The 22883-nt window shown below is 39.5% G+C and overlaps 1 protein-coding gene across 7 annotated transcripts; it reads left to right on the top strand.

Moving 5' to 3' along the window:
• The first annotated feature begins 1990 nt into the window (after positions 1–1990).
• Positions 1991–22759, top strand: LOC111586513 (NACHT, LRR and PYD domains-containing protein 12-like). Of its 7 annotated transcripts, none has more exons than XM_055009757.1 (15): positions 1991–2143; positions 2756–2862; positions 3040–3069; positions 3268–3387; positions 3713–3844; positions 4977–5120; positions 5499–5624; positions 7525–7597; positions 7757–7982; positions 8163–9999; positions 14241–14414; positions 15301–15477; positions 17572–17748; positions 18372–18545; positions 19450–21472. In XM_055009757.1, the coding sequence occupies exons 3-15, from the start codon at positions 3062–3064 to the stop codon at positions 19457–19459; spliced, it is 3378 nt and encodes a 1125-aa protein (XP_054865732.1). In that variant the 5' UTR covers positions 1991–2143; positions 2756–2862; positions 3040–3061; the 3' UTR covers positions 19460–21472. The 7 variants fall into 7 exon arrangements, 6 of the variants coding, with proteins under 6 accessions (XP_054865732.1, XP_054865733.1, XP_035797905.2 ...); XM_055009758.1 differs by having other exon boundaries at positions 1994–2081; XR_008601388.1 differs by adding an exon at positions 21474–22759 and having other exon boundaries at positions 2002–2862; positions 19450–19532.
• The last annotated feature ends 124 nt before the right edge of the window (positions 22760–22883 follow it).

Raw genomic sequence — 22883 nt, 5'->3', positions numbered from 1 at the left:
GTAGAGCTGCAGTCCAGAAGAATCTCTGTGTTTGTGTCTGAACTCAGTTCAGCTGTTGTTCCTTAAACAGCGACTCAGATTGTGATGAGTACAGCTGACAGGACGTCTGATCGTTTGTTAGTGGATTCAATCCAAAGAGGCAGAAAGCAGCAAATACCATGTTTCCTCCTTTCTAACTGCCACACCAGAACAGACCTGACTGGGTGTGCTTTCTGCTTTTACTGCTTTTCTTTAAATTTTGAAGCCAAAATAATTCACCTGCTCTATTTGTTTCTCGTTTCCACGTGAGAAACTATCAAAGTGAACTCCTAAACTTTGTAATTGTGGATTTTTCACGTTTCTTTTTCCACTTGGTGTGGACAGTAGATCTGTGAACAGCAGAAATGAAATTGACAATGTGCTACAAGGCCAGTTTTTATCAAAAGTCGCTGTCTTTCAAGCTGCAGAAATTACATGGATGGCTAATACTATTTTCCAAGTTAAGGACTGTACGGACAATACTTGGAAGAAAAAACCTGAAGGTATGATCAGTAGGACCCTTTTGATGGTTGGATGGAGTTTATTTTTTCTGCAGTGTTTGAAAGTAAAGTGATTGTATTTTACAAAACAAAAATTCCTTAAAATTCAGATTTTTTATTCAATGTCAAACCAAGAGTTGTAGTATGACCAGCAGGAGACAATTAATGGCTGCAGTAAATTTGGTGACACTAGTGTATAAAAGTTGAGTAACTGAATATTCGTGTTGTGTCTCTTCGCTGTTGCAGCTGTTTTGCATTTTGCAGACGGTCCCTGTTCACAGCCAGCTGTGCATAGACATCAATCCAAAGTTGTTTAAATCAATCCAACTGGACTTTAAGAAAGTTCCTTGAAGACGTTTCACCTCTCATCCAAGAGGCTTCTTCAGTTCTGCTGAGCCCTCGGTGAAACTCGCATTTCAACGACCCCCTTTGTGTCACTCCCTGGCTCCCAACGACCATCATTGAGGAGCCAGACGGACCTTGGCAATGGTCGTCGGAATGTGAATAGCACTGACCACACCTCACAGAGGTTATAAGCTGAGGCAACATCAACCACCACCAGAACTGAAGAAGCCTCTTGGATGAGAGGTGAAACATCTTCAAGGAACCTTCTTAAAGTCCAGTTGGATTGATTAAAACAACTTTGGATAACCATGACCTGGATGAATGAGAAACTACACATACATAAATGTATGTATATTCTGTATTTATGTGGATATAAAGTGTCAATATGAAGCTTTCAACCTCCTTGTAATATTTTCCCTTTTATTGCTTTTAAATACGGAATCACAATGAATAGAATTTGGCTTTTTAAGGACAGATTTACAAAAAAATCCCTACAAAATCAGAGAGACACCAGATTACTACAAACTCAAATTTTCCAGCCTCGTCTTAGAACCAGACAGCCACAAGAGGTCAGCAGCAGTATCCAGATGTTTATTCAGAATATTTACAAGTTCACTGGAGGTGACACAAGAATGAGCCTCGACTCAGGGAGGACGGAAGAAGAAAAAACAACCACCAAAAAAGATCTTTTCTACAAAACAAAGAGGCCAGAAAGATAATAAGCAAAAGGAAATAAATCCCAAAGGTCCCCATGGAACCAAAACCAGGAGGAACATGCCTGACTTCACCTGCTGTCAGAACCAATGAACAGAAAAGAACAAGGACACAAAACACAACCGCAGCTGTAACAAATGTCCATTAACTGGAAATATAAAAGTTAAAATCAGAAACTGCAGAAGTGTTCCCCTCCTAGAAAGAGACTAATTCAACACACTGTTGTTCTGTTTCCATGGAAACAATACTGCATATGCTGCATAATGGTTTTATGGTTTTTATGGTTTTATGTTTTTATGGTAACCAAATTGTAGTGTTGTGTTTTATCATGCTGATGGAAAGCACTTTGGTCTTCTTTTATGTTGTTGTAAAGTGCTCTATAAATAAATTTTGATTGCTTGACATGATGGAGACTAGTCCAGTTGGTGGGACAGCAACCGCAGATCTGAAGCATCCAGCTCTGGGACCAGGGACACTCAGAGAAAGGACACAGGGAGAAACAGAGTGAATGTGATGCAGTAACGGTATACATACATATGCATCAAAAAACAAAAACAGGAATAACTGTGAGTATCTGTGTTTTATCTTTCAGCTGAACTTTTCTCACAAACATTTTTCTTTCACTCCAGCACAAGTTGTTTTATCAGATACGTTTCAATTCCAAGTTTTCTTTTCAGTGACAAACTTCTAGTGTTGTGACTCTGTTTGGACCCAGAAGTCAATCACTGTAAATCCAGACGTTCATAAAAATACGATGAGACCAAAGAGGGTTTTGGGGAAAAACAAACGAGATGTTGAGTTTGATGTCAGAACAAGATGGAGACTGTGGTGAAAACATTAGATTTAGAGTCTAACAGTGAACTGAATGCAGAGTTGACGCTTCCTTCTCAGCGTCTACATGGATGTTAAAGTCACGACTTTATCTGAAGTCAATCAGCTGAGAACTCAGATAAAAACTCAGAAATTAACCAACACAACTGTTTTTTGTGTTTTCCAGTTGGGTGTGAGAGACTTAAAGTGAGGCTTTGAAACGAGTTCTAAGTTCAGCTTTCAGGTTAATTATTAAGATGATTGTTGAGTCTGACTGTAGCTGTGGGGAAATCAGATGTTTATGACTGGGAGGGTTGATTCTGTGTCCGATATGAAAACCACAAAGAGCTGACCTCTGATCTGAGCAGGTTCAGACTGGTTGGTGCTTTGAGCTGTTTGGTTCCTGCAAAGCTGAAGAAGGATGACGGTGGAGCTCGGGAGAGGAGCAGAAAGCTGTCTGACTGCAACAAACTGAGTAAGTGGGCTTTTGATTTGTGTTTGTCAGCAACAAGCTGCCGTTTGGCCGCTGCTGTGGACGTCCACAATCAGCTGGTGGGTTGCTAGTCTGGGATCAGTTTATTGAGAATAGATTCAGTCAGCTGTGTGCTGGACTGAAGACTGATGGCTGAACTTTGTGTGTTTGTGTCCTCAGGTGGCTGCAGGTTTTCACCAACATGGAAAGGTATGACAGTCAGCTGAGTGAGCTCTGGATGGAGTCCAGTAAAGAGAGTTAATGATTGAGCTGCATCCTGACAGCAGCTCCAGCAGGCTGCTAGTCTGGACTCTGCTTTATGACTGGGTGTTGCTGCTGCTTCAACTTCCAGATCTGCTGGTTGGTGCTGGAATTACTGAGCTGCTGGTTTTCCTCTCTGTCTACCAGGATGCATCAGAACCCAGGACCAGGACCAGGACCAGAACTCAGTCTTGTCTCCATGAAGAGTGCTCACTCAAGGGGCGCCGCCATGTTCTTTGAAAGACGACTGCATTCTGCTGAGGAGGAGTAAGATACTGTAGAACATAAACACAAGGACACACAACATGAACACAAAGACACAACATGAACACAAATACACACAACAAACACAAAGACACACATGAACACAAATACAACAAACACAAAGACACAACATGAACACAAAGACACAACATGAACACAAAGACACAACATGAACACAAATACACACAACAAACACAAAGACACACATGAACACAAATACAACAAACACAAAGACACAACATGAACACAAAGACACAACATGAACACAAAGAGATTGCTCATTTTTTCTGCCCTTACTGAGCTGCTGGTTTTCCTCTCTGTCTACCAGGATCCATCAGAACCCAGGAACAGGACCAGAACCAAGACCAGGACCAGAACCCAGCTGTGTGTCTCTGAAGAGTGATGGATCAATGGGTGACGTCATCGACTTTAAAAGACGACAACGTTCTGCTAAAAAGAAGTAAGCTACTGTAGTTCATCCTCACAAAGACACACAACCTATTGATAACGGAGTAGTTTGACACGTTCATCATTTCTTTCCAAAGGTACTTTGTACAGTTGCTTCATCCTTACTTTATGCTTCTCAAGGACTCTGGCAGTTGTTGTTGTGCTGACGGTGTTCACATTGACAAAGGTTGCATTGTCTCTCAGCACTCTGTCCCGAATTACCCTCAGCTTTATGGCATTGTTTGCAATGACCATATCAATGACAGCTGTTTCCTGGACATCCGTGAAAATTCGACCTCTTCCTCCTTTAGGTGGGAACCTATGCATCCTACATACAATACAGTAATTTGAAACACAAAATACTGTAATCAATAGATTTCCCAAAATGCCAGCTGTTGTAAAAACAAATGACTTTTTTTGTAAAATCTGGTACAATACAGTAATTGTGGAATGCATGTCTTACCCACTGTCTTTCTGGAAAACACTCATAATTGATGCAACTGTTGAACCCTGCAAGTTTGGCTGCACCCTTGAACCAGCCTCTCTAAAAGAGAGTCCATGATTTACCACATGGTCAATCACTGTGGCCCTAATTTCATCAGAGACCACAGCTCTTGGTCTTCCTCTCCTTCCTCCTCTCCCTCCCCTGGCCACTCTTCTCTCTCTGCCAACCTGAACCGGTGCTCTTTGATCCATATTTCCAAAGGAATAACAATCAGAAGCCACTCCTTTTATATGGTTTCTAATGAGGCGAAACACAGATCACCTGAATCGGTTTTCAGCTGACAACCAAACTCAGCTGTGTTTGGATTTACATAATCTTTTTACTCATTTTTATTGTCAATATTTTTGATATGATTTTTAATAGATTTCAATGTGGCTGCAGCAGAAATTTCCCATGTTTTTTACCCCATCATTTTGGTTTGATTGTGTGAACAGAAAAAACATTAACACAGAGAAACACAACATTAGCACAACATGAACACAAACACACAACATGAACACAAAGACACAACATGAACACACGGACACACAACATGAACATATGAACACAACATGAACACAAAGACACACAAGATGAACACAAAGAGATTGCCAATTTTTTTGCACTTAATGAGCTGCTGGTTTTCCTCTCTGTCTACCAGGATCCATCAGAACCCACGACCAGGACCAGGACCAAGACCAGGACCAGGACCAGGACCAGGACCCAGCTGTGTGTCTATGAAGAGTGATGGATCAATGGGTGACGTCATCGACTTTAAAAGGCAACAACGTTCTGCTGGAAAGAAGTAAGATACTGTAGTTCATTCTCACAAAGACACACAACATGAACACAAAGATACACAACATGAACATATGAACACAACAACACAACATGAACACAAAGATACACAACATGAACACAAAGACACACAACATGAACACAAAGACACACAACATTGAACACAAAGATACACAACATTGAACACAAAGATACTCAACATGAACACAAAGATACAAAACAAGAACACAACGTGAACACAGCAATACACAACATAACCACACCATGAACACAGAGAGACATAACATGAACACAACATGAACACAAAGACACACAACATGAACACAAAGAGATTGCTCTTTATTTTGCACTTACTGAGCTGCTGGTTTTCCTCTCTGTCTTCCAGGATCCATCAAAACCTAGAACCAGGACCAAGACCAGGACCAGGACCCAGCTGTGTGTCTATGAAGAGTGATGGATCAATGGGTGACGTCATCGACTTTAAAAGGCGACAACGTTCTGCTGGAAAGAAGTAAGATACTGTAGTTCATTCTCACAAAGACACACAACATGAACACAAAGATACACAACATGAACACAAAGACACACAACATGAACACAACATTAACACAAAGATATACAACATCAACATGTTGTTGTTTTAGCTCTAGTCTTCAGTCTAATAGCATTTGCCATAAATATATCATCTTTTACTTTTATCACATCATGTCCATAACATATTCCCCTACAGCTCCAGAAGGATGGCAGCAGGAATCTGTAAAACCACTGACACACAGTTTAAACTCTGAGACGTGCTGTGGATCTTAGAGCCTTAAATCCAGCCTTCGTGATTTGCTAACAGGATTTTTTCAAACTGCGATTTTGATTAGTAATCTTTTAATGGTTCAGCTGCAGTCATCGTCCTTAAAGACTTTTCTCTTGTCAAAGTGAAACATGATGTTTGGAGTGTAGCTCACTCTGATTGGCTCTCTCTCCAGTTACATGTTAATGAGATCACTAGGAGCTGATGTCATTGCATGCAGTGTGACAGATCAGAAGCATTTTCTTTATCGATTGATCAGATGATTGATTTAGTACATTAATAAACCTGTGAAATTTCAATATGTCCATGTTCTGTTTGACCAAGAGCATCATAATATTCAGTTTCTAATGAAAGAAAAGCAGCAAATACTTCATTTTATTGTGCTGTTTTTTATTTTGTTTTTTTTATCCACTCTTAGTGCTTTTACATTTTAGCTTTATTGCTTTACACTGTTGCATGCCCATTTTGATGTCTGTGTTATGTTTTGTCATGACCCTGTCTGTCTGTAACTCAGTGTGGTGAGGGATCAGTCAAGTTTATCTTATCTTATCTTATCTTATCTTATCTTATCTTATCTTATCTTATCTTATCTTATCTTATCTTATCTTATCTTATCTTATCTTATCTTATCTTATCTTATCTTATCTTATCTTATCTTATCTTATCTTATCTTATCTTATCTTATCTTATCTTATCTTATCTCACTGTGCAATCCAGCAGCTAAACTTGTGTTTAAGTTTGATTTTAAGTGCAGTAGTTTGCTGCCTGGAGATTGCTGTTGTTGTTTCCTGTGACAAAGAAAATGTTAACACACTGATAGTGGAAGAGGGGAGAATGCCAACTGACATAATGGTCCAATAGCAGGCTGATAACCACAACCTTTCCTCATGGTTAGACTTCTGTAATTTGCTGTACCTGGGTATTGGCCAATCCTCACTGTCTGGTCTGCAGCTGGTGCAGAATTCTGCTGCCAGACTTTTAGCTGGCACCAAAGCAATGGAAAGGTTTAAACCTGACCTCTCATGCCAACACTGGTTACTGGTTAAATACAGCATCGATTTTAAGATGGTTTCATGTATGAAACCATGCAAAAGTTGGCACTTGGGGACATTTCTGAACTTCTTTGTTCCTCCTCTCACCACAAGGCCTCATATCAGCTTCATCAGACCAACTGCTAATAACTGTTCCATGACTGAGGCTGCTGGGAGGGCCAACCTTTACTGTCGGGTTAGAGACCAGCCTTCCTCTTTCAGTCTAATAATATTTTCAAGAAAAACCTTGATGCTAATGTTTTTTTTTGCTGTTAATGGTCCTAAGATTTCATATTTATTCTAAAAATTGATCTGAGAAGTTGCTATCCTGTTCTGCCTGTTATAGTATTTTATACCATTAGATTTTTTTTCTTCATTGAATTTACTAGTTTTATATTGTCTATACATTTATATAGTCGATTATATTTTATATTGTCTGTCTGCACATAATTGTTTTCTGCCTACCTGTCAGCATGTACATCACTTTATTAAATGCATGATATAAACACATTTGTTTTGATGTGATTTGACTGTGTGGACAGACGTACCGAGATCTAACTGTTGATGTTGATCCACAGAGTGGCCCAGCAGAACTCAGAGGTTATCAGAGCTCAGTCTGACCAGCAGCATCCCCTGGACTCCATATTCATGGTGTGTACATAGACAACAAGTTGTTCTCCATCTGTTGTGTTGAGGCGTCTCCATGCTGCTCTTTGTAGACCAGTGGACTTCAGTGTGTCCAACATGGATCTGATGTTTGGCTCCATGATCTCACTCTGATGGACTCATTGACACATTTCTCTGTTCCAGCTGCTGGAGGACAACATGGTGACTTTTGTGAAGAAGGAGCTGAAGAAGATGCAGAAGGTTGTGAGTCCAGATTACCCAGAATGCTCAGAGAGTCAGAGGGAGGATGAGGAGAAGTTGGAGGGTGATGATGAAGATCAGAGGAGCAGCAGAGAGATGTTTCAGCAGATCACAGTGTTGTTCCTGAGGAGGATGAAGCAGGAGAAGCTGGCTGACTGTCTGCAGAGCAGTAAGAGGATTTCTGTAAAGACTGAAGCTGCTGATCAACAGAACATTTACTAAAGTCTCAGAATATCTTCACACAATCAGTCTAGGGGTACAAATTGTCACCTTCACGTTATTGCTACTTTGGTGCTTTAATATCCAGGTTGCTTCTACTTCACTGTTTCTTTCTTGTGTTTTTATTCAGAACTTGCTGCTGCAGTTTGTAGACGTGAACTTAAATGTGGCCTGAAGAAGAAGTTCCAGAGAGTGTTTGAGGGCATCGCTAAAGCAGGACAGCCGACCCTCCTGAATGAGATCTACACAGAGCTGTACATCACAGAGGGAGGGACTGCAGAGATCAATGATGAACATGAGGTCAGACAGATTGAAGCAGCATCCAGGAAAGCAGACAGAGCAGAAAGAAGCATCAGAGCAGAAGACATCCTTAAAGTCTCACCTGGAAGAGATGGACCAATCAGAACAGTGACAACACAGGGAGTGGCTGGCATCGGGAAAACAGTGTTAACACAGAAGTTGACTCTGGACTGGGCTGAAGACAAAAGCAACCAGGACATCCACTTCATGTTTCCATTGACTTTCAGAGAGCTGAATATGCTGAAAGAGAGGAAGTTCAGTTTGGTGGAACTTGTTCATCACTTCTTCAGCGAAACCAAAGCAGCAGGAATCAGCAGGTTTGAAGACTTCCAGGTTGTGTTGATCTTTGACGGTCTGGATGAGTGTCGCCTTCCTCTGGACTTCCACAACAATGAGGTCCTGACTGATGTTACAGAGTCCACCTCAGTGGATGTGCTGCTGACAAACCTGATCAGGGGGAAGCTGCTTCCCTCTGCTCACCTCTGGATAACCACACGGCCTGCAGCAGCCAATCAGATCCCTCCTGAGTGTGTGGACATGGTAACGGAGGTCAGAGGGTTCACCGACCCACAGAAGGAGGAGTACTTCAGGAAGAGATCCAGAGATGAGGAGCAGGCCAGCAGCATCATCTCCCACATGAAGACATCACGAAGCCTCCACATCATGTGCCACATCCCAGTGTTCTGCTGGATCACTGCTACAGTTCTGGAGGAGCTGCTGAGAACCAGAGAGGGAGGAGATCTGCCCAGAACCCTGACTGAGATGTTCATCCACCACCTGGTGGTTCAGGCCAAAATCAAGAAGGTCAAGTATGATGGAGGAGCTGAGACAGATCCACACTGGAGTCCAGACAGCAGGAGGATGATTGAGTCTCTGGGAAAACTGGCTTTCGAGCAGCTGCAGAAAGGAAACCTGATCTTCTATGAGTCCGACCTGACAGAATGTGGCATCGATCTGGAAGCAGCCTCAAAGTACTCAGGAGTGTTCACACAGATCTTTAAAGAGGAGAGAGGGCTGTACCAGGACAAGGTGTTCTGCTTCGTTCATCTGAGCATTCAGGAGTTTCTGGCTGCAGTCTACATGTTCCACTGTTACACCAGCAGGAACCAGAAGGTTCTGGAGGACTTCCTTAGAGAAGAGCGGAATGATCTTTATGTTGCTGCTGATGATGATGATGGTGGTGATGATAACACAGACATCTCATCTCTGGATGTGTTCCTGAAGAGAGTCATGGAGAAATCTCTCAGAAGTAAAAATGGTCACCTGGACCTGTTTGTTCGCTTCCTTCATGGCCTCTGTCTGGAGTCCAACCAGAGACTCTTAGGAGGTCTGCTGGGTCAGACAGAGAACCGTCCAGAAATGATTCAGAGAGTCATCAACAACCTGAAGGAGATGGAGAGTGATGAAATATCTCCAGACAGAAGCATCAACATCTTCCACTGTCTGATGGAGATGAAGGATCTCTCAGTACATCAGGAGATCCAAGAGTTCCTGCAGTCAGAGAACAGATCAGAGAAGGAACTCTCTGAGATCCACTGCTCAGCTCTGGCCTACATGCTGCAGATGTCAGAGGAGGTTCTGAATGAGTTGGACCTGGACAAGTACAACACATCAAAGGAGGGAAGACGGAGACTGATTCCAGCTGTGAGGAACTGCAGAAAGTTTCGGTGAGTCCAGATGTGATGAACATGATCAGTCAGAGTAGATTAGTAGTTCAGTTCTTCACATGTTCTCACTAGAACATCTCATTCTTCTTAATGTTCCACTTGTTTATTTCAAACATCACATGTCAGCTGTGTTTAGTCTCAGATGTTCTTCAGCTGCTTCAAACGCTGTGAAAATGTGGATTTTTCATGTTCTCGTGTTTGAAGCTGATAAATGAATGAAGACAGTTTTTCTGTTTCATTCTAATAATTGTTGCATCAGACAGTTTTGGCTGATGGAGGAAACATGCAGATGTGCTGAAACACATGAAGAACTTTAGAGGTTCTTTATGTGGAAGCATTTTACAGTTTTCAGTGAAGCAGCAAAGTTCTTATCACACGAGGAGATTCTGAAATCAGTCTGATGTAGTCAGACAAACACATTTGACCTGATTTCTCATTTTAAAATATGATCTGGATCATTTCCAAACAACATTTTTTAAGTCCGGGAGAATGAATTTGATGTATTTGTTGCTGTCAGTTAAAAATGGGTTTCTTTGTTTTTACTTCATCAGTTTTTCCTGTTTTTCTTTGCTGACTGTATTTCTTCTTTTTGAAGTGTCATGTGTCCATTGAGTTTTTCTGCCTTTCAATGACTTAGAAGTTGTTTTTGAAATGTGCTGGATAGAAAAATGAATGTGACTATTTAAAGTGAGTTTCTAAGTTGAGCTGAAGCAGCTGCTGCACTGCAAAAACTCAAAATCTTATCAAGTCTATTTGTCTTATTTTTAGTCAAAATGTCTCATCCCACTTGATTTAAGATAAATTCACTTAACAAGTGACATTTCAGCAGATGGAGGGACTTGTTTTAAGACAATGCATCTTAAACATCTTGTTAAGTCAAACAATCTTAAAATGATCTTGTTTTGAGTTGTATTTTACAAGAAACAAGGTTCATTTTACTTTTCATACATTTTTCAAGCTGAAATGTTTTTTGTAGAAGCTACAGAATCTTGATTTAAGAAATAAACTTCACTTGATTCAAGTAAATGCGTTCTGTTAGAAAATCACCAATTAGTTCATATTGTCAAGTTTGCCAATGCGCTGCTGCAAATTCGAAAATAAATAGTTGATTTCAATACTAGACTTGTTTACATGGTGTAGAGTTATTTATAAATGAGGGAGTAAGAACCATGGTCGTATTTGCAGCAAATGTATTTTCAACCAACTGTATGCAGACGAATATCTTAAATATGCTTAAATCGCACTTTTTAATCTTGTTTCAAGGACAAGGTGGTCTTAAATCTAGAGTCATTTCACTGTAATACAACCTAAAATAGGTAAAATACATCTTAAATTTTGTACTCAACATGAACGTTTAAAAAGCAAATGTCTACTTTTGAGTTAAAAACACCTGCTTTTGGACATAGCTGGCTTACCCTAAAACACAACAAATGCTGCCAAAACACGACTAGATATTAGGATTTGTAGCTAACTGTGAGAAGACATATCTCAAAATGCTTCAATCAATCTTTGTAATCTTATTTCAAGTACAAGATGGTCTTAAATCTAGAGAAGTGCCACTATAATACAACTCAAAATAAGTTTAACACAGAGCGCCAGGATAGCTTAACAGGTTAAGTGGGTGACCCATGTACAGGGGCTGGTCCTCGATGCAGCAACCTGGGTTCCATTCCTGCCCACGGCCGTTTGCTGCATGTCTTCCCCCCACTCTTCTCCCTCCTTTCCTGTCTGTATCCACTGTACCTATTTAATAAAGGCAAAAGGGGCAACAAAAAAAAACCTTTAATGCATCTCATATTAAGAGGTTACATGAAAGCAAAAGTCTGTTTTTGAGTGAAAAACTACTATTTGTTAGCATGGCTGGCTTATTTTAAGACACCTAAGCTTGACAATCCTGGTAAAATATAGCTTAAAATAAGTTTTCCCAGCTCATTTTAAGATCTCAATATTCTAAATATCACATCTTATTTCAAGAAATCTTACCAAGCCATTTTTCACTTGTTCTATTGGCAGATTTTTTTCACTTATTTCAAGGTAAAAGTTCTTTGAAATAAGTTTTTTTTCTTGCTTTGAGAGGGGCATTTTTTCCAGTGTGGGGCCAAACGTGACGATGATGAGATGATATTGATGCTGTAACAGTGATTTGGTTTCCCAGGTAGAGAATAATCCTGAGATGAGTGAAGCGATTGAGCCACTTGTCCAACAGTTTCTATCTAAAGCTTGTTAACTTGGACATGAGGCTCCGTAAACTAGTGATCATACAAAGACTGATGCTGCAAAGTGTGTTGGACTGAGTCATGGAGCATTTTATTGACCTGAACTCAGCTGTTGGTTTTAAAGAGGGAAGTGGTTCCAGAGTCCAGATTTGACATCTTTCCTGATGTTCAGTTTCTCAGAGAGAAACTCTGGTGTTTTGTGTCTTGTTGCTGCAGAGAAGAGTGGTATCAGGAAATGCTGAGAGCTGTGAATATATCAGAGCAGAATGGTAGAAGTCAGACTGTTTCCAGAGATGTGATGGACACAAAGCTCAGAGTTGTGTTTTTAATGCTGACACACATTTGCTGTGGAATCATTTCGATAAGCTTCTGCAATGTCACAGCATTTATTTCTGTCCCGAGTTGCATTAATTTTCTACCAAGATCTTATATTGATGATGGGAGAGTTGGATAAAGTCTCCTCCACATCCCAAAGATTCTCAGTGGGGCTGAGGTCTGGACTCTGTGGAGGACAATCCATCTCATGCTCCCTGATCCAGTCATTCTCAATGTGAGCCCCATGAATCCTGGCATCATCATCTTGGAACATGATAATCAGGGAAGAAAAACTCAACTGATGGAAAGACCTGGTCATTCAGTATATTCAGGTAGTCAGCTGATCTCATTCTTTGGGAACATAACGTTGCTGAACCTGACCAACCCCAGATCATAACCCTAAACCCCCACAGGCTTGTAGGTACTAGCCATGATGAGTGCATCACTTCATCCGCCTCTCTTCTTACCCTGATGCCCCCATCACTCTGGAACAGAGTAAATCTGGACTCATCAGACAACATGACCTTCTTCCATTGCTGCAGAGTCCAAACTTTATGCTCCATAGCAAATTGAAGACTGTTTTTCCAATTAGCCTTATTGATAAGTTGTTTTCTTTGAGCTACAGCTGCTTAGTCCTGATCCTTTGAGTTCTCTTTGCATTGTGCGTGTTGAAATGTTCTTGCTTTCACATTGAACATTGCCCTAAGTTATACTGTTGGACAGTTATAATAAACTGATAAATATAAATTATTTGTTATTCTCTTTGCCAAATATTTGTTTGTTGAATATGGTGGTGCATACATAGTTTTGCAAATTTAATATTTGCATTTAATATTTGTATTTGTAAGTCAAATTCCACTCTTAGTTATTTTTTGGCAAAGCTAAATAGTTTACATTACATTTTCATGGATAATTTAAGGTTGTTGACACTGTTTAAACATAGAAATAATTCTGTTCTATAAATAATATTTTAACCAGGTGAGGTTTTATTTCCTTTTTACCTGTCTGACCCAGCAGAATCACATCCCACAGCGTCACATTAATTGACAACATATTCACCAATGACACTGAAACCATACAGTGAGCAGACTATTAATCAGCGACATCAGCGATTAATACCTGTGATTACAGCGTAAGATAAATCTAAAAATTAATTAACTGAAGTTATAAGGACATGTAGAAAGGAATATTATTGTGAAATCTTCAATAATAACAGAAACAATATAAAAGGAATATGGAACATATTAAACAGTCTCATCAAAAATGATTCCGGGCGACAAAGTTATGCTTAATACTTTATTGATAATAAAATAAAAAGGACAATATGGAAGAAGCTGTTAATAGTTTGAACAAGTTTTTTTTGTGAATGTTGGACCTAAACTGGCAGGAAATCCCTGATCCAAGGTCATCTGAGGATTGGAGTGATGATATTATAAACAGGAATCCCAGCTCAATGTTCCTTCCAGCAGCGGAGGAAAAAGAAAAATAGGTGTTGTAAATAAATGTAAATACAAACTGTCTACTGACTGTACTGAAACAGACGTGAACATTGTTAAAATGGTCGCTGAGAGGAGCCACTAATCTCTGATGATCTCTGATGATTTATTAATTTGTTGAGTTAAATCCAGGTGGAAACTTTTTTTTGGACAGGCAGTTTATAAAGTGTCCTCTTTCATAACAACATGTTTTGTCATTTATGTCTCATTACAGACTTTCTAGCTGTGGACTCTCAGAGAGTCACTATGAAATCGTGGCCTCAGCTCTGAAGTCCAACCCCTCCCATCTGATAGAACTGGACCTGAGTAGAAACTACCTGCAGGATTCAGGAGTGAAGCGTCTTTCTGATGGACTGCAGAGTCCAAACTGTAAACTGGAGACTCTCAGGTCAGTTCACTGTTGATGGTTCATCAATATATTCGATTTAAATCCTTGACTGAAGTTTGAAGTTCTTGTTGATAAATTTAGAGTATTTTCCTGAAAACAGTGTGAAGATGTTTGAGATTGTTGAAGTGTGAATAAATCCCCTGATCAGCTGACTGCAGAGTTCCCAGATGGAGGACAGAATCCACAGTCCTACTGTGTGTCTGAATGTAAAGCTGATGTGAAAGTGATGTGAGGCTTCAGCAGTGTGACTTCCACATCCAGTCAGTATGTTTGTGTTTCCACAGTGTTTGTGCTGAGCTGCAGTAGAGCCTCAGTAACTCAAAGAGGAGTTTAGTTGTCAACAGTCTGGAAGTTGATTAGTGTCATTCAGAAGCTGAAGCTTGATATTAGTGTGAACTGAGCTGATGAAGCGATTCCTTCCAGTGGAGTTGTGTTAGGAAGAGAGCAGTGGACAGTCAGTGTGGACAGCAGGAATCACAATCCCTCTGGAATGTACAGATGACATGTGACTGTTGTTGGAAGACACTGAAAGATGTGAAGGAGACAAAGCTAGCAAGCTGATTTCCACAGAAGAAGAAGGTGATGGAATAAATGAAAGAATGAAAAGATTTGATGTTGATCCTGTAATGAGAGAGTGGACTGAGGTCAGCAGATGTTATGGATGTGTGGACGTGAATACGTGGATGAATGTTGTGCTGACATGTGGATGATGTGTACAGAAGGCTGACATGATGATGATCCACAATAAGAGAAGGACAAAGTCACTGCTGGTTTTAGAGAAAAGCTGATTGATGAGGACAAAGTAATGTTGAGCTGCACATTCAGAACCTGAACACATCTGATGGATCGTCAATGATTTTATCCACATCTTTTATTCTTTATTCAGATTGGAGAACTGCTGTTTGTCAAAGATCAGCTGTGATTCTGTGGTCTCAGCTCTGAAGTCCAACCCCTTCCATTTGGAACATCTGGACCTGAGTAAGAACTACAAGCTGAAGGATTCAGGAGTGATGCATCTGAGTGGTTTTCTGGAGAGTCCAGACTGCATCCTGAAGACTCTGAGGTCAGACATCATGTTTTCTTTGTGTGCTGAGATGAATGTGATGTAAAGTTGTTTCCAGGGGGGAAGGCATTTTAGATATTTTCTCTTTTATATATTTTAGATGTGACTTCCAACTGAATTTATGATCTAAAATTACTCTTAAGAATATATTTTCATACACTCTTTCAATTTCGACTCCATTTAGGATTAACTGAATTTCACAATTTGCCCTAACACCACCAAACACTAGAAATTTAGTTTTATTTTCATTTAGTGATAACTTATTAATTTCAAACCACTCCTTTAGCCTTATCAACTCCTTTTCTGCTGTTGTTAATAATTCTTTAATGTCTGGTCCTGAACTAAATAAATTTGTATCATCTGCAAATGTAATACATTTCAACTTATTAAATACTGAACCCATATCATTCAAAGAAAGTATAAATAACTGAGGTCCCAATGCGGAACCTTGTGGAACACCACAAGTTACTTTTCTAAGATGTGACACAGTATTATTAAACTTTACAAACTGAAACCTATTATTTAAATAACTTCTTACCCAGTTTAGTGCAGCACCTCTTATACCACAACGCTCCAGTTTCTGCAGAAGTAAGGAATGATTAATTGAGTCAAACGCTTTACATAAATCATCAGAAATTCCTACAGCGTATTGTTTCTTATCAATAGTGTAGATATATTTTCTACTAATTCTATCACTGCTAAGGATGTTGGTCAGTTGCTCCAAAACCCATATTGATGGTCACTCAGTAACTCATATTTCTCCATAAAATCATCCAGACTATTTACAAACCATTTTTGGAATATTTTTGAAAACTGAAGTAGCAAAGACACAGGTCTGTAATTTGATAAAATGTTTTTGTTACCATTTTTCTAGATTGGAATCACCTTAGCCATTTTCATCCTATCAGGAAAAAATAGCTGTTTGGAAGGATTTATTCCATCTATAAGTAAATGGTTTGAGGACACAGTCTATGACTTCCTTTATAAGTGACATATCAATAGTATAATCATGTGCAGATTTTTTACTCTTAAACTTCCGGACCACTTCTAATACATCACTCTTACAAACTCCACCAAGGAACATTGAATTTTTGCTGTTGAATGCAAACTCATAATTATGGTCTACATGGCTAATTTCACTGCTACATTTGGCCCTGCATTAACAAAGAAATCATTAAACTCATGAGAAATTTCCTCAGTATTTTCAGCAATTATATTGTCATAATTTACAGAAAATGTTGTAGAATGATTTTTACTCTGATTTCTTATCCTACTATTGAGCACTCTCCAGGTCCCCTTCATGTTATTGTGGTGTTTTAGCAGCAGTTGATCATAAAAGATGTCAGTTTGTTTTTATATTTTTTGATCTTCTCCTCCTTATCCTTTGTTCTCTGTGTGATAAATTCCCTGTAGAGCCTATTTTTCTTTTTACAAGCATTTTACAACCCTTCTGTAAACCATGGTTTTTCCCTTCTTTTTTTGGATGCTGTCTATGTTCTTTCAATGGGAAATGGCGGTGACAAAAACCCAAAAATATATCTAAAAATGCATCATATGATTGATTGGTATCGTCTCCATAAACTTCCTGCCAATCATGATTTCTAAGGTCTGCCTTGAGTGCCATGATTGCCTCTGGTGATTGTATTCTAAATAAATTTCTACTCTGTGTGTTTGTTCCTCCTTTGAACTTTTTCTTCATTTCTAACAGCAAAAACAGACAAATGATCACTGACATCAGTCAGTAATAATCCACTAACTATTTTCATATCAGTTACATTTGTAAAAATATTATCAATCAGTGTTGCAGCATCTTTGGTTATTCTGCGTTATATGGGTGTCGTCATGGCAACTGTTAGAGATAAGCAAGTCTGGGTGTCACAGGGGACTCGAGGGACTGTTTGTGGTTTTTATGCTTCCTGTTGATGTTCCTAACACAGGCTCTAAAATTCTCAACAATAAATAAATCAATGATTGTAGTGAATAAGCTCTCACAATAAATGCACTTTTCTAGTCTTTATCTGTTACAACATAAGATGACATCATGAAGGTTGCATGTTTTGTCTCCTAAACTCGCATCTTTTATTCTTTATTCAGATTGGAAGGCTGCAGTTTGTCAGAGATCAGCTGTGATTCTCTGGTCTCAGCTCTGAAGTCCAACCCTTCCCATCTGGAACATCTGGACCTGAGCTGGAACAAAGAGCTGAAGGATTCAGGAGTGAAACATCTGAGTGGTTTTCTGGAGAGTCCAGACTGCATCCTGAAGACTCTGAGGTCAGACATCATGTTTCAGTGATTCAAAGTTGTCATCTTTGGGTGAATGTTTCTTTTTCTCATCAGTTTTAATGACTGGTATGAATCATCCAATGAGTCTTTCTTTTTAAATGTAGTAGGGGGTCATAAAGTCTAGACTCAGTGCAGGGTCAAAGCTAAAGTGTCCTTAAAGTTGTCTGTGCTGAGCTGATAGAAGTCAGTGAGTAGAAAAACTCTCCTCACCTGTCAGCACCTGTTGTGTCACATCACTGCAACACTTTAACTGGAAGCTCACCAGTGGCACAAACTCTCTCTTTCATGCTTTCCAGCATTTGGAGCTGTGAGATGACTGAAATAAAGACAGTAGCTTTATCTGCTGCTCAACCTTTAGATGCTTTTCACCTTTATGTCCTGGAAGCAAATGTATTTGTCCTCTGTGGTGCAGCAGCTTCTCCTCTGGTAGAATAAATGAACAGATCTCATTCATGAAGCTGCACATATGAAAAGAACATTTGAAGGGGATTTAACATTAACTTGATGCATAAAAATCCAGATTTCTGCAGCTTTGAACTCAAGATGAAACTCTGAATGATTTCAAGCAGGAACTTTGTCTCCTCAACTCACATCTTTTATTCTGTATTCAGACTGGAGGACTGCAGTTTGTCAGAGATCAGCTGTGATTCTCTGGTCTCAGCTCTGAAGTCCAACCCCTCCCATCTGGAACATCTGGACCTGAGCAGGAACAACCTGAAGGATTCAGGAGTGAAACATCTGTTAGATCTTGTGGAGAGTCCAGACTGCAGCCTGAAGACTCTGAGGTCAGTAGAAGGTTCCAGTCAGTCTCTGCTGCTTCCAGCAGTTTTCTACTAAACAGTCAGTATCAAAGCAAAGATCCAGTGTCTCCTGTAAACCTGCAGCTTCTCAGTGAAGCTGTGAGAGCAGAACGGTGACAGAAACACAGAGACAGCGGTCAGCCAATCAGAGGAGCTGCAAGCTTGTTGTCATGGTGTGTTTGAGTGGATGTGAAGCCGACTGTTGTTGTTGTGTTGATGTGTTGAGGAAATAAAGCTGATTCCAGCTGACAGCCTTCCAGATGTGCAGAGACAGTGGTCCTCCTTCATCAATGTGTTCCTCAGATCTGATCTCACTGTTTGTTGTCTCATTTCAACAGTGATCAGCTGATCAGTTTGATGTTTGTCACAGCTCTGAGATCAGTGAGACTGAAGCCTGCAAACCAGCGGCTCTTATTTCACAGTAGCAGCATCATCACATGTAGGAACCATGAGGTGTTTCTCCAGAGCAGAACATCTGCTAAGGTCCAGCGGTCACATCTGGATCTGTATCCTTGTGTGTGCTTTGATCCAGATGTGTTGACTGACAGCCTCCATGTTGGTTTGTCAGCTGATGTTTGAGGAGCAGATGAGATGTTGATGGACACTCAGAGACTGTTGGTTTAAATGGAACAGCAGTAAATCCATGAATGAAGAGTTTGTGCAGTAATGAAGCTTGATGACTGTCAGCAGTTTGTTTCCACTGTGGACTGCAGTGAAATGTGCAGAGAAACACACCTGATGCTGACAGTGTTTTCAGATATGTGAGCTTGGAGCTCAGTGTGTTCACTCCAACACGTTAACATGAAGCTGCTGCTCTGAACATGACTGAAGTCCTGATGAGCTGCTGATCGAACTCATTGATCTCCTCTGCTCTTTCTTCTCTCTGCAGATGGAAGTGATGCTGATCAGGACGGTGTTTGTGCTGAGAGGATGAAGTGTGTCCTGATGATCCAGAGGTTGAAGCAGCAGCAGGTAGAGACTCTCACTGGACCATGTTACTGGGAGGTGGACTGGGAACCAGTGTAAAGTGTGTTGTTATCACTGTATAGTTTAGTGTTGCAGCTCCACACTGAATGATGGAGAAGTGCAGTTAATGTTGACATGATCCGTTGGAGGTTGATGTCAGGTTGCAGAGTGTGCAGTAAGTTTCAGGGTGTTTGTGTCAGTGCAGGATTATATTCCAGTTGACTTTCTATTTCCAGCTGCAGTCAAAATTGTTGAGCTTCTCTACCTGCAACACATTGAGCTGATGAGAACAAAGTGTCCTGGAAACATGTCAGCTGAAGCCTTGGTGCCCAGAGAGAGTTTAATGAAGCACATTGGAGTCATTTTGATAACATCATGATGAGGCCACAAACTGAAGATAAATCCAGTTTAGTCCTCAAAGGTCCAGAAGCAGCTTGTTTACCTCAGAGTTCATATTTAATCTGAATATCCTTGGACCTTTCTGAGCTCCTCACTTCATTTTCTGTCATTAATTTGACATCAGATCATGTTTATTTTTCTAATGTAACTTCTGGAATTAGATGAGAAATCTGTCATTTCACGAAAAATCTGTCAAACCTCAGAACCAACATTATTTTGTTAACTGTCACTAACTGTATGTAATTTTAGAAATATATCAAAGCTAAATTTTACCATCTCTTAAATAAAAGGAGGTGTTTGTGAAATGTGGATAAATTTGGTGTAAAATGTGTCAACAGTTCAATATCTTCAGAGATGGAAACTCTAAGATTATTTGAAGTTCCAGGTTTGTAATGTTCTTTTACATAAGACGTTTAATTTCAGTCCTCTTTTTTTTAAAAAATCATTTTATTTATATTTCATGTATTTCAAACGTGAAAAATAAACAGTAGAATGTGTAAAAGTCCAGATAGTTCTTTCCAGAGTAAATGCTTGTATTGCTCTGCTCTGCTCTCTCCAAGAAGAATCACTTTGAGCTGCTGTGGAGGAATCCTTTGAGTTCTAAACGCTTCTTTGATAAACCCTCAGAAAGGTTCTTCAAAGAACCCTTTTCAGGTGTTTAGGTTCCAGTTCTACTCATCATTAGGGTTCGAGCGCTACAAGTGCAAGGACCCTATTGAAACCCATAGGTTTGCAGTTGTGAGGGCCTAAAAATACTTCAAAACACATGTAAATTGGCACATATGTCTGTGCCATGAAACATCAAGTGCTGTGTAAATGCCCTGAACATGCTCCAATCTGCCTGAAACTTTACATGTATGATCAGTGTCCTGCCCTGATCACATCTATAAAAATGAAATACATTCACAGTCATAGCGCCATCTGCTGGCAACAGGAAATGTTATTTTTTACACTTTGATGTAGCCCATATTCATCTCAAATGTGGTGACATAAGTCTGAACACGTTGATGATTCCCAGAGAAATGGTGACTCATCATCAAAAGGCGTCTGTGGTTGATTTGGCCACAAACTGAAGAAATATCCTGCATTAAGGGACAGTGTCAGACCTAAATACACTTCAGTACATATCATGTTTGAATGAATTAAGTTTTAAGATGAACAGTTTATTGTGCAGCTGTCAGTTAGAAATTCAGAAGCTGCATTGATCAGTAAAATAAATACATTAGCCTCCATGAAGATAAACGGTCACTACACACAATACCACAATTTGATGACGTTTCACCAAAAACTGCTTTTGAAAATGTTTTTCTTTTTTTTACCAAAGCTGCCATTTCCTGCTGACCACAATGAATGTTAAAATCTGATCTGATTGTTCCAGTAACTGAACCCATTTACTGTATAATATGACATGTTAGATTCATGTTTTACAATCAGTCATCTTGTTTATTTTCTTGTTAACATTATATGATATTGTGTATTATTGTTTTGTGTGTGCTATATGGTGACACTGCTCATGTTTTAAATGCAATTTTTCTCGTATCTTCTTAGCTGCTGTAATGTGTGAATTTCCTGGACTTTCAAATGTGACAACTGACAAAGAACTGAGGAGGATATGAAAGAAAGAGCTCAGGGAGTCCAAGGCCAACAATAGGAGACAATAGAGGACCAACTATAGAATAACAAGCTTTGAATGATTATCTATAAATACTTTAGCTTACAGGATGTTTAAGATCTGATGTTTATCTGGATGTTTGTCCCTCAGAGCCAATCTTGACACTGACTTGACTTTGGGATGTTAAAAAAAAATACCCCATTTAACGTAAAACACCTTTTTTCTGTCTCCATGAACTTTTTTAAACATGTCTACTTATGATGAGGCCAAATGAAAACAAGCCTTGTTCTTCAAGGATCAGTGTGAAGGATTTAGTAGCATCTAGTGGTGAGGTTGCAGATTAGCACCAATCATCAGCTTTTCCTTTCCAAGTGTGTAGGAGAACCTCCAGCAGCTGCTACTTGGACAAAAAAGGGAAAGGCCCTCTCTAGTGGCAGCGTTTGGTTTGTCCATCCTGGGCTCCTGTAGGAACACTGCAGTGCACAATGTGTTGTTGTTAGTTTTTTTCTTTTTTCTGTCTTTGTTCAGTTGTGTTTTTTGTGAATTGTAGTTTTTCTATTTTTGACCTGCTAATGGGACTCGAGATGGAAATAAACCGTACAGCTAAAATCTGTCGTATTTAAATGTAAATGTGCGAACCGTCCCATTTTAAAAATAAACAATCAAACAAAGGATGGATGTTATAGCTAAAATACTGCAGTAAATGATGAATACTACAGGTAAATACTGCAGTAATTGATGGATACTACAGGTAAAATACTACAGTAAATGATGAATACCACTGCTAAAATATTGCAGTAAATGATGGATACTACAGGCAAAATATTGCAGTATATGATGAATGCTACAGATAAAATATTGCATTAAATAATGAATATTACAGGTGAAATACTGCGGTAAGACATGAATACTCATAAATTGACTAGGTTTTTGCTACATAAAGGGTTTTTGGGTACCGCCAAAGAATATTTATCCATCCATCCACCGTCTATAAAATGCTTAATCCTCATTAGGGTCGTGGAGTAGCCGGAGTCTATCCCAGCTGACTTAAGTTCTACAAAATGCTCTAAATAGTGAGAAACATGAGATGTCCGGAAGACACACTGTTTTGTAATGATCAACTTGGTAGTTGAAATGATTATATGTATTTACAGTAAACTATAACACAATGAACTGTGGAGACAATGAAATGACAATAAAACAAAGCATATGTTAAATTTTATGTCGTTTATAACCAGCTCGTTGCTCGAATACTTTACTGAACGTGAGATGATGCTCTGTGAATCTTGTTATTTTGCCTGCTGTTTGAAGGGGAAACATCCAACCATGATCCAGTCCATTGCAAC

This window comes from Amphiprion ocellaris, chromosome 4 (assembly GCF_022539595.1).
Source record: "Amphiprion ocellaris isolate individual 3 ecotype Okinawa chromosome 4, ASM2253959v1, whole genome shotgun sequence".
NCBI classification, from domain to species: Eukaryota; Metazoa; Chordata; class Actinopteri; family Pomacentridae; genus Amphiprion; species Amphiprion ocellaris.
Note: the sequence above shows the minus strand (reverse complement) of the source record. Positions and strands in the feature narration are given on the sequence as shown.